The following is a 13,852-nucleotide window of genomic DNA, read 5'->3' on the forward strand; positions in this document are numbered from 1 at the left end:
GGAGAAAAGTATGAATTTTCTAACTATACCCCTGGTTGTTGCCTGAGGCAATCAGATTGTCTTCAGCTTTTTTTCTATATCTTGCACACATGTTGTATCTTACAAATAAACTGAAACAAAGAGCTTGAAGCCATTTGCTCTCAAGTGCTAATATAAATTATCAGTTCACATATAATTATTATTGATTTGTTTTTTCTGTACTAAATCTGGTACTTAGAAGAAAATGTGCATATTAGGAAAAAATCCATGTGGTGATATACATATTTGCTCAGAAAAAGTTCCATATGTATTTTTGTAAAAATTTGGGAGCATCTATCTATTATAGTTAACCTCTTTTCTGATCATGGAGAGATCAAAATATCTTTCAATCTGTAAAAAATCAAATACCATTTCTTATTCTTGAGTTTTTCAGTTATTGAATATTATTTATTACATGCCTTCAAAGAGTATGTGTTGATAAGGAATTATTTTTATCTCAATGTTTTTCTTTTAATTTTCTTTATTCTAACTTAGTATATAATATTCTTTATTCTAATTTTCTTTATTCTAATTTAGTATATAATATTCATGGTTGTAATTCTAGATTTTGGAATTTAAGAACCTGGCACCTGTTAATCCTTGCCACTAGAAATATTCTACTATTTTCAAAGCTCCATAAGACCTTCCAAAACAACCCACATTTCAATTGTTGGCTTTATCTTTGACATAATGTACTAGTTTGTACATGTTACCTTTGTGGTTATTTTCAGGGGTTTTTTCTAACACTCATGACAGGATGCTGATGTGTAGAACACTCTCCCATGCATAGTTTAGAGACATATGTAGCATACCAACGACAGGCTCTGACTTCACATGCTTCCTAGTGCAATATATGTAATTTTACACTGTTACGGATTGATCTTTAATCTACTCCAATTTATTATTTGATTGATCTTTAATCTACTCCAATTTATTATTTGAAAAGTAAATCATTAACAGATTGTATTATTTTAATAATACTTTACTTGCTCAAAAAACTCTTACTAGTAACATGTGTGACGTGAGATCATTTTTGGACTGCTGAAGAATCATTATTCCACATTTTTTTCTTTTTACATAAATTGCCTTGTTGAATGCTATATATTGTTCATAACATTTTCTTATTCTTGTTCCGTCCATAGCATATATCCCTACTTTATTCCTACTGCAGAAATCTGTGTAATCTCTTTCTTTAATGAGTCTGGTTGGGGAGATAATTGATTTAATGATCTTTTCAAAGAAATGTCTTTTAATTTTATTGATTTTATTTATTATGTCTTTTTTCTTTTACTAATTTTCACTCTTATTTCCTTCTTTCTGCTTATGCTGAGTTTATTTTTTTTTCTAGTTTATTAAGGTTGAAACTTAACTTTTTAGGTCTTTCTTCATTTTTAATATGAACGTTGTAATGCCATAAATTTCCCCCTAGTCACTGCTTTATCTGCATCTCATAAATTTTGATGTTGGATTTTCACTATCATTTAGTTCAAAGTAATTTTTTATCTTCCTTATGAGAAAATTAGATCCACAGATTATTTAGAAAATGGTATTTAATATCAATTATTTAGAGATTTTCAGATCTGTTGATATTTTCAGTTAATTTCTCTGCGGTAGCATGGTGGTGCATGCCCGTAATCCCAGCACTTGAGAGGCTGAGGCAGGAGGATTACCATGAGTTCAAGGTCAGCCTGACTACATAGCAAGACCTGTAGTTCAAGGCCAGCCTGAACTACATAGCAAGACCTTCAAATATTTTTTTTTCTCTGTGGTAAACATACACACACACACACACACAATTTGTATGACTGTAATTCCCCTAAATGTATTGAGTCTAGCTTTATAACATACAATATGGGCCATCCTAGTGAATGTTCTATGTGTATTTTAAAAAATAGATACACCATTGTTGCTACGTGGAGTATTTTAAAAATGATGATTAGGTTAAATTCGTCAGTGGGCTATTTCAAGTATCTATATACTTACTAGTTTTCTGTCCTCTCAATTACAAATAGAAAAGTGTTGAAATCTTCAAGTATAATTGTGGATGTACCAATTTCTCCTTTTACATTATTCATTTTTTGCATCATCCTATTTTGAAACTGTTCCTAGATATATAAACAAGCAAGGTGGTTACATGTTAATTAATTTTTTTCTTATTATAAAATGCACTTCTTTATTACTATTAATATTCTTTATTTTAAAGACTGCTTTGATATCAATATCACCCCTTTAAATGAAGATCAGATGTAACCAGGTATAATTTATAAAGTTCAACAATTTACAATTTTGGGTGTTAGGTACTGTGTCTTAGCAACAAGAGAGTAACTAAGATGAGATTGTTCATTCTGTTATTGCTAAGCACCATTCCTTTGTGTAAGTATACCACATTTTAAAAAATCACTTACTAGTAGTATAAGATTTGGTAGCTTCCAGTTTGGGAACAAAACTGCTACAAAATTTGATTAAAAGATTTTCAATGGAAATGTGTTTTTATTTCCCTTGGGTAACTACTGAGTGTGATATTGTTGGGTCATATGATAATAGTACCTGACAATGGTGGTCTTGGATTGTCCATCTTTAGTCATCAAGCTTCTAATTAGTGCTAGAATCAGTCTCAACAGTTATGAAATCATGACTGCATACTGAACACTGTACCAGATGGAAAGAGGACCACACAACAAAACATTGCTATGTATAAGTAGACATATACGGAAGGCCTTGAAGCTGAACAGAAGTCTCCTGCGGACAGTAAAGAGGTTAGGGAAATTCACAAATGATCTGGTTTTGATTCTGTTGTGAAGATTTTTTAAAATAGGTTAATTCAATGAAGTTATTCACCAACTCCAAATTTCTGTTTAGAAATTTATACATACAATGCAAATAATACACACTCCAGAATCAAATGACATAAGATATTCAAATGCTTTATTTAATTGGCAGAAATTACTTTTTAAGGATGCAAATGATTGCTGTGGAATGTACTCTGGAACTCCATTAATGATTTTGTTAATTACTCGTCCCTGCTTCAGACCGCAGTATCCATTTAAAACTAAAGTGGCTAGAATTACCTGCCCACCGGCTCCCGGTTGTAACTGAGACAAGTCGAGCAGCATCAAGGAGCAGAGAGCGCACAGGTAACGGTCGCGGCTGGCCCGCAGAATGTGACTTGTAAAATCGACAGCCCATCTAGGAGGTGGCCTTTGACAGGCGGGCGTGTCTGAGACGAGAGTGTGGGGGAGAAGGGGCTGGGCCCTCCCGGCAGCGCGCGACGCCGTCCTTGCTTTGGCCTTCACCGAGCAGAACCGAGCAGCCGGCGAGCTCGGCAGCCCGACGCCGGCGCCGCGCAGGGCGCGTCCCGGAGTGGCGAGCAGGTGTGTGCGGCGCGCGCGGCAGTGCGTCCGGTGCGGGGCTGGCGCACGGAGCGGGTGCTGGGCGCCGAGCGGAGAGTGGCGGGGTGGCTGGCTGGGCGTCGGCTTCGGCTCCCCCGCTCCCCACCGCCTCTCCTTACAGGCGCAGGTCGGGGATGCTCGCGCGCGGCCCCCTTCGCCTCTAAGCTCGCGGCCGGGGGCCGGCGTGTGTGAGTAGCTGGGAGGGGGCCGCGAGGCGCTCAGCAGAGGGCTCGCCGGGTTTGGCCGCCGCCGTCACCTGACCGCACGGAGGAGCCACAGCCGAGGTGGGGGCGGGGATGGGACGCAGAGCGGAGCGCTGGGGAGACGCGGCGGCGCTGGCGGGGGAGGTGGTGGGCGGCGGGCGCAGGGACCGCGGAGCTGAGGGCGGGGGCCCGGCCAGGGCGGGAGGCATCGCGCCCCAGGGACCGGGTCCTCGCGCAACCGCACACACCCACCGTCGCGGCTTCCCTCGGGGCCGAGCTCCGCTCATCTTGCGGCGGGCGGCGCCGCTCCAGGGGCGCGGTGAGTACCCGCCTCTGGGCTCGGCCCCCTTCCCTGTGGGCGGCCGCGCGGGGACCGGAGAGGCTAATCCGAGGGCTCGCAGAAGGGCAGCGGCTGGTGACAGCTCCGCGGCGCGCGCCAGGGCGGGCGGGGGCTGGGCTGTCAGCCCAGCCCCGCTCCACAGCCGGGAAGGGTGAGGCGCGAAGAGCCTCGGCGCCTCCGCAGAGCCCCAGGGCGGACCCTGCGGCGGCGATTTGGGGTGAGGGGGAGGGGGCCCGGGCAGAGGCCTCGGCAGGGCTTTGGGGACACTGGGCGAGGAAGGAAGGGGAGGTGAGGGTATAACATGGCGCAACATTAGGATAATCTCCAGCGCGAACGAGGGAGGTCGACCCCATTGCTGCAGCAGCTCCAGTGGGAGGAGGGAGGTGGCTAGCGCTGAGTGTTAGATTCACTCTCCAAAGCCTGCGGGCTGCCAGCGGAAAACACTGCGGCACGGGGAGGTGGGAGGTGGGCGACCGGTGGGCGCGATGCCCAAGGAATAACCCCGACGCACGCTGGGGCTAGTCCAGCACCGGGAATCGGGTCGTAGGAAAAGTGCTCCTTGACCGAAGGGCAGAGAAGTGCATGAGGGTGAGGGGGAATGAGGGCCCCACGGAGGTTCCCTAAAGGCCGCTCTCAGGGCTTGCACACCGTGGGCCGAGTTGAAGGAGCAGGGGCCTTGAAGCTCTCCCTGCTGGACCGAGAGGTGGTGCCAGGGCGGGGTCGGAGGAGGAGAGAGCCGCCACGCGGCTGGAGGAGGCAAGGCCTGGGTGCTCGTAGGGTAGGGTGTGTGGAAAGCGGGACCATCTCCCCTTCTTTCCTGCAGAAGAGGAGGCAGTAGACAGGACTGGAGAAGATGTCGGGCCAAACGCTCACGGATCGGATCGCCGCCGCTCAGTACAGCGTGACAGGCTCTGCGGTAGCCAGAGCGGTCTGCAAAGCCACCACTCATGAGGTGATGGGCCCCAAGAAGAAGCACCTGGACTGTAAGCATCTCTTTATATAAGTGGGACATGCGCACGGCAGAGGTGCCCGGTTGCCAGCAGCACGGCCTGGGCTGGCAGTAGGTTATGCAGCAGTTCTTGGAACTTCCCCTCGGGTTGCCATTGAGCTGGAACTCTCCAGCTGTGAAAGTGTTGCCTTTGGTCAGCCCTTGAACCTTGCCTTTTGAGCCATGTTTTCCTTGTGTTGACCTCCAAGGTCTTGGTGGATGGGACACACACACACACACACGAAATTGTACAAATGGATTAGATGCTTTTCTTTTCTTTATTTCTTTTTTTGGTACCGGGGATCGAACTTGGGACCTTGCGCTTGTGAGACAGGTGGCAGAACCACTGAGCTAAATCCCCGCCGGATAGATGCTTTTTGTGTCCTATTTCTTCCTTTCTTCACTATCCTCCCTCCTCCAGGTTAAGGGAAATCAGTCAAAATAGGGGAAAAGATAAATTCAAGGAAGGTCAGACTTGTCATCCTAGTTGGTTCCTACATACATTTTGAATAATTCTTAAACAGTTTACTCATTTTCAGTGTTGCTGCTGAGGGAGTGCGTACGTGCGTTTGTGTGTCTGTCTGTCTGTGGGTGTGGGTGTGATGCACCACACGAAATTGAAATGAATTCAAGCTATCAAATGAGGAAATGACACTTCATAGATGATGGCAATTTTGTTTTACACATCCTGGCACACTTCTTTATCCCATTCTCAGAAAATGCTGGGTGTAGTGACTGTCCCATGCTGACAAAATGGATATACTTTCTCACCATTGGAGATGGTGCAATTTTAGATGAAATATTTAGTTCTCTTTTTTTTCGTATTGGTTACATGAATAAACCAGACTTTATTCTGGTTTTGAGATCTGCATATTTCTGAATTGTTTCATTTGAGTAACATATAAATATTTTGTTACTATGAAGGGTAAATAAGGACACTTAAAAAACAACTCACTTGCTTTGGGTAGTGAGGCTCCTTATAAGTAAGATTATATCAGAATATATTTTGGTGTTTTCTGTTTTGGTCAGTCTTTTTGACCTGCTTAGGATCTTTGGTTATGAAGTTTGTAGGGATGAGAAACACAGGTATAGTCATGCCCAATTCCCAACCTGGCTTCCTTTGCCCATTTTTCGGGTTTCCTTTAGCTTCAGTCCATCCCCCACTGTCTCTTGTGCAGCTGAGAAAATGGCACCATTGTTAAAACCAAGTCCAGCCTTATCATCCGCACAAGCAAAGCTTGAGAAAGCTTACAACTGGACATTGTAAGAGTTGTTCAGCCTTCTGACCTGTTGTCTCATACCACTGAATAATTTTTTTCTAGAACCTCTTCTGAGAAGAAAAAAAGTCACTCCTTTCCTGAGGGAATATTTAACAAAATTTATTGATTACAGTGTTATGTGTTATACATGCAACGCAGGGTAGGAGAGGCCTCCAGGGCTAGGACACCTAAGTGAAGTAGAAATTATAAATTCATGACCAGCTCATTTTGCTGCAGCATGCTGAATCATTTAGCCATTTTTCCATCAGTTTCCCCATGAAAGGATGACTCATGTCTTAACAGTGTATATCAGTCTAGAAAATTCTCATAATATAAAAGGTGTAGGTTTGGAACACATTTATGGGTTTGGGCATTTCATGAAGACATCATTCAGATAAAGACCAACTTTTCAGATCCAAAAGTTTAGTCATTTTAATGTTTTAGATCTGGAAAAGTCTTTTAAAAGTTTTCCAGTGATGTCAGCGCATATTAGTGGTTAGGGTAATTTTGAAGATATGGAACATAGGAGGAAGATTCCATGTTAACAGAAAGCAGCTGAAGTATGAGCTGGTGTTTAATTATTAATATGAATAATCATATAAGCTAAACATGTATTGAACAGTTACTAGATGCCAGGCACTGAGCTTTATATTATTAATTGGTCACCATATAGGTTCAACGAGGATAATAAAATTCCATAGTTTTTAACCATGCATTTAACTGTCATTGTCATCTGAAGTTTATTTAATAATATTCTCTATTTATGAGGAGAAGAAAGGAACCATATTAGCCTAACTGCTCTAATCTCCAAAACATCCACCCTGCTTGGCTGGCTTTGTGTAAAATTGAGCATCATAAGCCTTACCCATGTTGTGGCCTCTCTGCATGAACATTATTAAAATTCTGTCATAGAAAAGAGTAAAACCAAACAATGAGTAATAATACAGTTAGAGGTTTTTCTTTTCAATGTTTTTTATTTTTCTAATAAGTAATAAAATAAATTATCTTCTATTTAAAACCAACCTTTGGTGGAATTTGGAAAGATAGGTGTCACACTACCACTGTGTCCTATTCTAAGAAATGTGATTAAAGGGAAAACTGAGTATATAAATTATATGTATTGTAAGAATACATCTCTCCTCAAAATTTCTTGTGAAGTAGTTCCTTTAAAAAGCAATAGCCTGAAAAAAAAAAGGCAATAGCCTGCCTAGGGAATTTATGCACAGGGTTTACATAACATACTAGTTATACTCATAAGAAATAAAAACTGAAAAAAAATAACAATCAAAACTTTTTAAAAAAGTGAATCACACTTGTTTTTAAAACATGCAAATACATAACTAAAGTTTGTCTATAAGAATGAAAGCATTCTTAAGTAGTTGATATTTCACTGGGTGGGAGAACAAAGCAAACGTAGAGTTTGGAGGTTTGAAACAAAAATTTATTTTTAGTTTGACTTGTTAATATGTTTTACTTCAGAGTTTCGGTTGGTAGATAATTAGAATAAAGTTTATGGTTCTGTGTTTTTTTAAACTATTGGATTAATTGGACTCAGAATCTTTATAAAATGTGTATTTAATATTATATAAAGTACTGGTTTAGAAGATAATCCTTTAGGTAGAAATTTCAAGAAAATTGTTAATTTTAGTGATTTATAAATTAATGCTTCTTCTTTTTTTGGTTTTTTTTTTGGTACTGGGGATTGAACTCAGGTCCTTGCGCTTGCGCAGCAGGCGGCAAAACCACTGAGCTAAATCCCTGGACCTGTAAATTAATGCTTAATGGTATATGATTTATATGTTTGAAGAAATGACTTGTTAACATAGTAGAGGCAGAATTGCATATGATTAAACGGTGAAAGTAAAATGAAACTCTGCATATATACTCAGAACTTTTTCTTTTCATTAATAACATAATAACAGATTTTCTTCTTGAAAGAAAAAGATTCAAAAGACCGTAACCACAGTCAGCAGTTATATGTTAAATTTAAAGGGTTTCATATATTTTGATAATCCAAATAAGAGTCATGTATTTTATAGTACTTTTGGATTATGTAAAACTTTTGGTTCATATTCTGTCTACTAGAATAGTGTTGACCTTCGCATGTGAAACTTAAAGACCTAATCAGTGTTACTTTGACATGTTTTATTTTTTTGCAAACATATGTACTGTATGTCCTCACCTTTCACTTGTAAATTGTGCCTATAAAACATCCAGAACTCAACAAATAATGTACCTTCTTGATTACAACTGTTTTACACTTCAGTGGGTTTTCCTGCTCTGTTTTGTAGTGGATGGGTAACAAATAGTGCCAGTTAAAAATAAAGTAAAAAATCCACCAGGACAACAAAGTACTATGCAGGGTTTCAAATAAATATAATAGAATAGGCCCAAGGAAGCACCTGTACGGAGAAATTTGGAAAGTTTTGCAATCCTCGTATAAGATTCCTTTCAATTAATAGTGCTTACGATCAATTTCTATATGTACTACATTGTTATATGTGTCACACTATTTAAGATAGTCAAAATTCAAACATATATTATTATTAATATCAAACCCAACCTATTGGAAAGTCAACTTGGTTATCAATAATCACATTTTTCCCACATTAAACTACTTGAGGGTTTTTAGTAATTAGTTTAACCCACATAAAAAGCAAGTGCTTCAAGTTCTGAATCTTATGTTTGAGATTTTTTTTTTTTTACTTTCCCAAAATTAATAAAAAATAAGATTATGTTGAAGGGAGGGCAGGGAAATGGGGAAAAAATAAGAACCAAGATATATCATGTAAAGGTATAAGCTCCCAATGATGAATAATTGTATTGTATACCTAAAATGTACCAATAAACTTAATGGAAAAAAATAAGATTATGATTCTTATAAGACTATCTGATAAAGGTAGTACAGGATATAGACTGTATTTGATTCTAAGAAAATACTGGCAAAGTACCATAAAATTCCAGCTGCTTTAATTTTATTCATAAAATATCTGTGAAAGCTGGGCATAGTGGCATATGCCTATAATCCCAGCACTTGGGAGGCTAAGGTAAGAGGCTTGTGAGTTCAAGGCTAGCCTAGAACATGCAGCAAACCCTATCGCAAAAGAAAAAGCAAAATAGTAAGAAATTTTATGAGTAAAAATAGAACAAAAATTTAAACTTAAAAGTTAATTTATATAAATTTGCTTAGTACATATAAATATGCTTTGATTTAGAAAAAAAGAAAAATATATTTTGATTTAAAGAAATGCAATTTGCATTTTAGTTCAGTGGATAACATATATTTATATTGGTGATAACTCTGTGTGCTGAAAGATGAAAAAAGTAAGCAAAGCTTATGACTAAAATTAAGTAGAACAATGTATGAAATATTACTGAACACTAGGATAATTTTCAATATGAGAAGTATACTAACTTTGATTTCATTTGTTCTCACTTAACTATTTATTATCTAAGCACATTCTCTTACACCAGTGTACATTCTGTTCCTTCTTGATTTCAGCTCCAGTAGGAGATGGTTTAAATCAGATTATTATATTATTTTTTAGACAGTCAAGACATAGGGGACATATACTTCAGAAAAGCATTTAATCTGATAGTGTTTATATTATACATATAATATAAGGAGTCCAAACTTTGTGCTCTTATGATATTCTCGGAAGATGCTCAGTTTCTGTGATATTCTTGGATGGTGCTCAGTAACCCAGAAGGGGAGAAAAAAAGATCATGTGATGTTCAGGGATTGGTAGCAGAAGGGGAAGCAAGAGTGGCAAAGAGTCATAAGTAATAGGAGGGAACACACTTTAAAGAAAATTTAAAAGTATTTAAACAAGCCAGGTGTGGTGGTTTATGCCTCTAGTCCCAGGATGCAGGAGGCTTAGTCAAAAGGATTTCTGCGAATTTGAGGCCAGCCTAGCTGTGCAGTTCAGGCTTCTCTTGAACTATGTAATCCTGGTTGGCCTCAAACTCACAGTGATCCTCTTGCTTCAGCCTCCTGAGTACTAGGATTACAGAAGTGAATCACCATGCCAGGCAAGGTGTTTTTTTTTTATGATTTAGTTTCTATTTATTATAATAGTAAAACAAAAAAAATGTAAAAAGCCAAAAGTAACAAGAACCTCAACAGTTTCTCCATAGCGCCTCCAGATGTCATATTGCTATCCTCCCCCTCTGTGATTCTCTTGCTTTGCTTCGTTTTGTTCCTTAGTTTGGCAAATGCAAAACTAAAGCATGAAGCACCACCCTTAACCCCACGCTCCAGGTGTTTCTTAAGCATCTGCATATTGGGGAAGACCTGGTAGCAGCCCATGCACCTGAAGCCACTATACAGGTCCTCCAGCCCCGAATCCTGGGCCAGATTCTCAGGTGGCTTCTCAGCCTCTTCCCTTTCCTCTTGACCTTCCCTGTGCAAGCCATTTTCACTGTCAGTTAGGATGTCTCTTAGCCACACATAAGAGAGGCTGGCTTTTCAAGGGATCTTCTCAGGACAAATAATTTTTCCTATTCTTGTCATCTTTGTGGGGAGCTTCAAATCTTCTTCTGTATCCCCCAAGGTAGCCATACCCCTTTTCATTGGGACAGGCTTATAGTAAACATTCATGACTCTTTTGTTTTCAATAGATGTTGCAGACTCTGAGGGGCTATTGGCCAAGGAGGAAGGTAAAAGGGAATGTGCCATGAAGGAGAAATTCTCCCTGTCCATCAAATCTTGATTTAAAAGCCTCTTGGAGGATCCAGGACCATCCTGGTCCATAGAAATGCACTTGCTTGAAGAAGAGATGCAGGGCAAATGTTCTGAGTCTGAGAAATTCTCTCCTGCATCCAGATTTGAACTTGGGACCATCTCATGTGTCTCAGCGGCATCCTCTGGAGAGTCATGCAGTTCTGCATCCAAGAATTTGTCTTCATAGGAGAAGTCCCCTGAGGTTGAGGAAGAACTGTCCATCACTTTGTGGCCTTGAGTTCGGGTCAGTACCTTGGCACTACCCTGCAGAACATCTTGTAAATCCAACTTTCCTCTTGTACCCCTTGACTTTTTCACAGGTGGTTTTAAGAATTTCTTCTCCCTTGTTTTTTCTTCTATGTTTCATGGTTCAACTCTTTGCAGAATTGCTGATATCAAGTAGGAGTCTATCTGAGACTGTTCTCAGAGAATTATTAGTAATGATAAGAAATTAAATGTATACACCAAAAAAAAAAAGCAAAGAAGACACTATCTGTTCACCAGATCACTGTCCTTTGTAATGCTCAGTATGATACCCTGGTTGGTATGATACCAGTTATCACTAAGGCTAAGGCCTCAGCAGGGTTCTATGACCTATTGATGACATCCATGGTGTTCCAGGACCCCACCAGTATTCACAGCACTGCAGGATTGCTTAATCTGTTGCCTAAGTTCATCTGTCACTGACTTGAACTTTCATACCCAAAGTGTAATAGATGATATTGATTAAACAAAGGAAATCCTTTGATGTGTCTAGGGATACTGTACTTCTGAATCTTCCCAACCCCAAGGATATGGAAGGTTTAGAACCATGCTTCTATCATGGAAATTAGTAAATATTACATCATAGTGTTACTATTTAAGTTATCTGGAAATACACATCAGATACATATTATAATAGAGGTGCATATTTGAGAGTACCTCATAAATCCAAATAATTCCAGAATTTATTAAATTTCTCCTGCTACTATGTACATTCTCATGTATTTCCCCAATCCAACCTGTCTCCTTTGCCACTCTTCTTCATCACTTCCCTGATAGCTGGAAGAGACTCAATTTTGACTACACCAAACCTGGTCTTCATCAGGAATTCTGTTCTTGTGGTTGACAGTCTCATTCTCCTTGATTTTGTGCCAGCCCCCAGTCTGTCTTTTGGAATATCTGTGTCCTGTAGAGTTTGAACTCTGAGACAGCTTTATTTTACCTTCCATTGTGTGTAGAACATACTGCATCTTTTAAGGTCAAACTGTGTTTCCTCTCTAGTAATTACCATGAGTCCCAGGCAGTGGCTTATCCTCCTGCAGCCTCCTTTACCCTATCAGTTCTCTCTGTGGTTGTTATCATTTTCCAGGGGCAGAGGTTTCTAGGTTTCAGAAGCTGTGTGCAGTCCTCGTCTATTCTTCACTTTCTTCAAGGAGCATCACTCTAACCTCTGCTTATACTGCCACATCTCCCGTCTGTCACCCAGATAGTCCATGATAATCTTTCACTTTCACACATTCTTTGGTTAATATACAAAGTAGCATATCCATATGTTTCTGCAAATAGGAGATTGACATTTTGTGGAGTGATGGGAAGAGAGGGTGCATTTCTTGGCCTAGCCTACCAAGGTAAAGTCAGAGAGAATCACAGATTCTATAGTAAAATACAGTAGTATAAGAATAGAAAGCAAAAGGTGAATAAAAAAGGAAAAATGTCACAGCTGCTATGAAACATATTGAATTAAACAAAGTAGAATGAAATAAACAAAAACTCCACTTTGAAATTAAACATTAACCAAGGGGCAGAACAATTACACAAGACTATTTAATGCTATAAAACCTTGACAACAGCTGGGCGTGGTGGTTCACGCCTGTGACCCCAGGACTCAGGAGGCTGAGGCAGGAAGATGGTTCAGAGTTTGAGGTCAGCCTAGACTATGGTCAGTTCATGGCCAGTCTGAACTACAAAATGTGACCCTGTTTCAAAAAACCAAGAAACCAAAAGGTAAATAAAACTTTGCCAGTTACAGTCAGTAAACGAGAATTCCAAGACAGGGATGATAAGGCAATGTAAAGAAATAAATACAAAAAATTCAGAGCTCTGAAAAATAAAGTGCTAAAATATTGACAGTAGGTTTATCATAAATGGCTTTTATCAGTTTGAGGTAAAGAACTTTGTATGCATATTTTCATCAAGTTTTTTTTTTATCACAAAGGGAGGTTTGGATTTTGTCAGAGGCCTTTTCTGCACCTATTGAAGTAATTACTTGACTTTTGCCCTTTTGTTTACATGGTATTTTACATTTGTTGATTTACATATGTTGAGACATCTTTTTAATGATTTGTTGTGTTTTGTTTACAAGTATCTTTGTGAGGCCAGGGATTTAGCTCAGTGGCACCGTGCCTCAGGCAAGGATTTTTTCTAGATCTTTTCACTTGCTCATTTTTGGAGGAATCTTTTTTTTTTGTATGCTATAATATTGAATATATTTGGATCACTTTAAATATTTTTTCTCAGTTGTGATTGTTATAGTTTAGATCTAAAATGTTCCCCCAAAAGTCTCATCTATTCAGAGGTGGGGCTTTTGGAAAGTGATTAGATTATAGAGGTGTGATACATACTTATCAGTGGTTTAAGCCATTGATGAGTTCATGGGTGAATATGCTGTTAGGAGGTGGAGCCTGGTTGGAGGTGGGTCCTGAGAGGACATAACTTGGGGGAGGGGTATATTCTTGCCCCTGGCTCATCCTTTCACTGTCTGTTTCCTGGCTTCAATGGGTTGAGCATGTTCCTCCACCATGCCCTTCCACTATGCTGTTTCTGCCTGGAGCCAGCCAACCATGGACTGAACCCACTAGAAACTGAAGGAAACAAACCTCTCCTTCTATAAGTTGCAAGAATTGGGTATTTTCTCCCAGCAATGGGAAAGTGACTAACACAGTGATCAATG

At 39.9% G+C, this 13,852-nt stretch overlaps 1 protein-coding gene and 1 pseudogene across 26 annotated transcripts in view; one reads left to right on the forward strand and one right to left on the reverse strand.

Annotated features, from left to right (window-relative positions):
* Window positions 1-3,107: 3,107 nt before the first annotated feature.
* Window positions 3,108-13,852, forward strand: part of Snap91 (synaptosome associated protein 91) — a 124,896-nt gene continuing 114,151 nt past the window's right edge. For 14 of the 25 annotated variants that reach the window (XM_004860260.4, XM_087188091.1, XM_087188086.1 and 11 more), the window contains exons 1-2: window positions 3,721-3,929; window positions 4,774-4,933. In XM_004860260.4, the coding sequence (XP_004860317.1) occupies window positions 4,804-4,933 (130 nt within the window). In that variant the 5' untranslated portion in view covers window positions 3,721-3,929; window positions 4,774-4,803. The other 11 variants (XM_087188082.1, XM_087188087.1, XM_087188093.1 and 8 more) reach the window with 7 other exon arrangements.
* Window positions 10,134-11,380, reverse strand: LOC147825000 (protein FAM170A-like; annotated as a pseudogene). The gene has a single exon (XR_015441563.1). The product of XR_015441563.1 is annotated as a protein FAM170A-like (transcript).

Source organism: Heterocephalus glaber, unplaced genomic scaffold, assembly GCF_053883595.1.
Source record: "Heterocephalus glaber isolate CG9 unplaced genomic scaffold, H.glaber_assembly_v1.0 deba00001523, whole genome shotgun sequence".
In the NCBI taxonomy this organism is placed as follows: Eukaryota; Metazoa; Chordata; class Mammalia; order Rodentia; family Bathyergidae; genus Heterocephalus; species Heterocephalus glaber.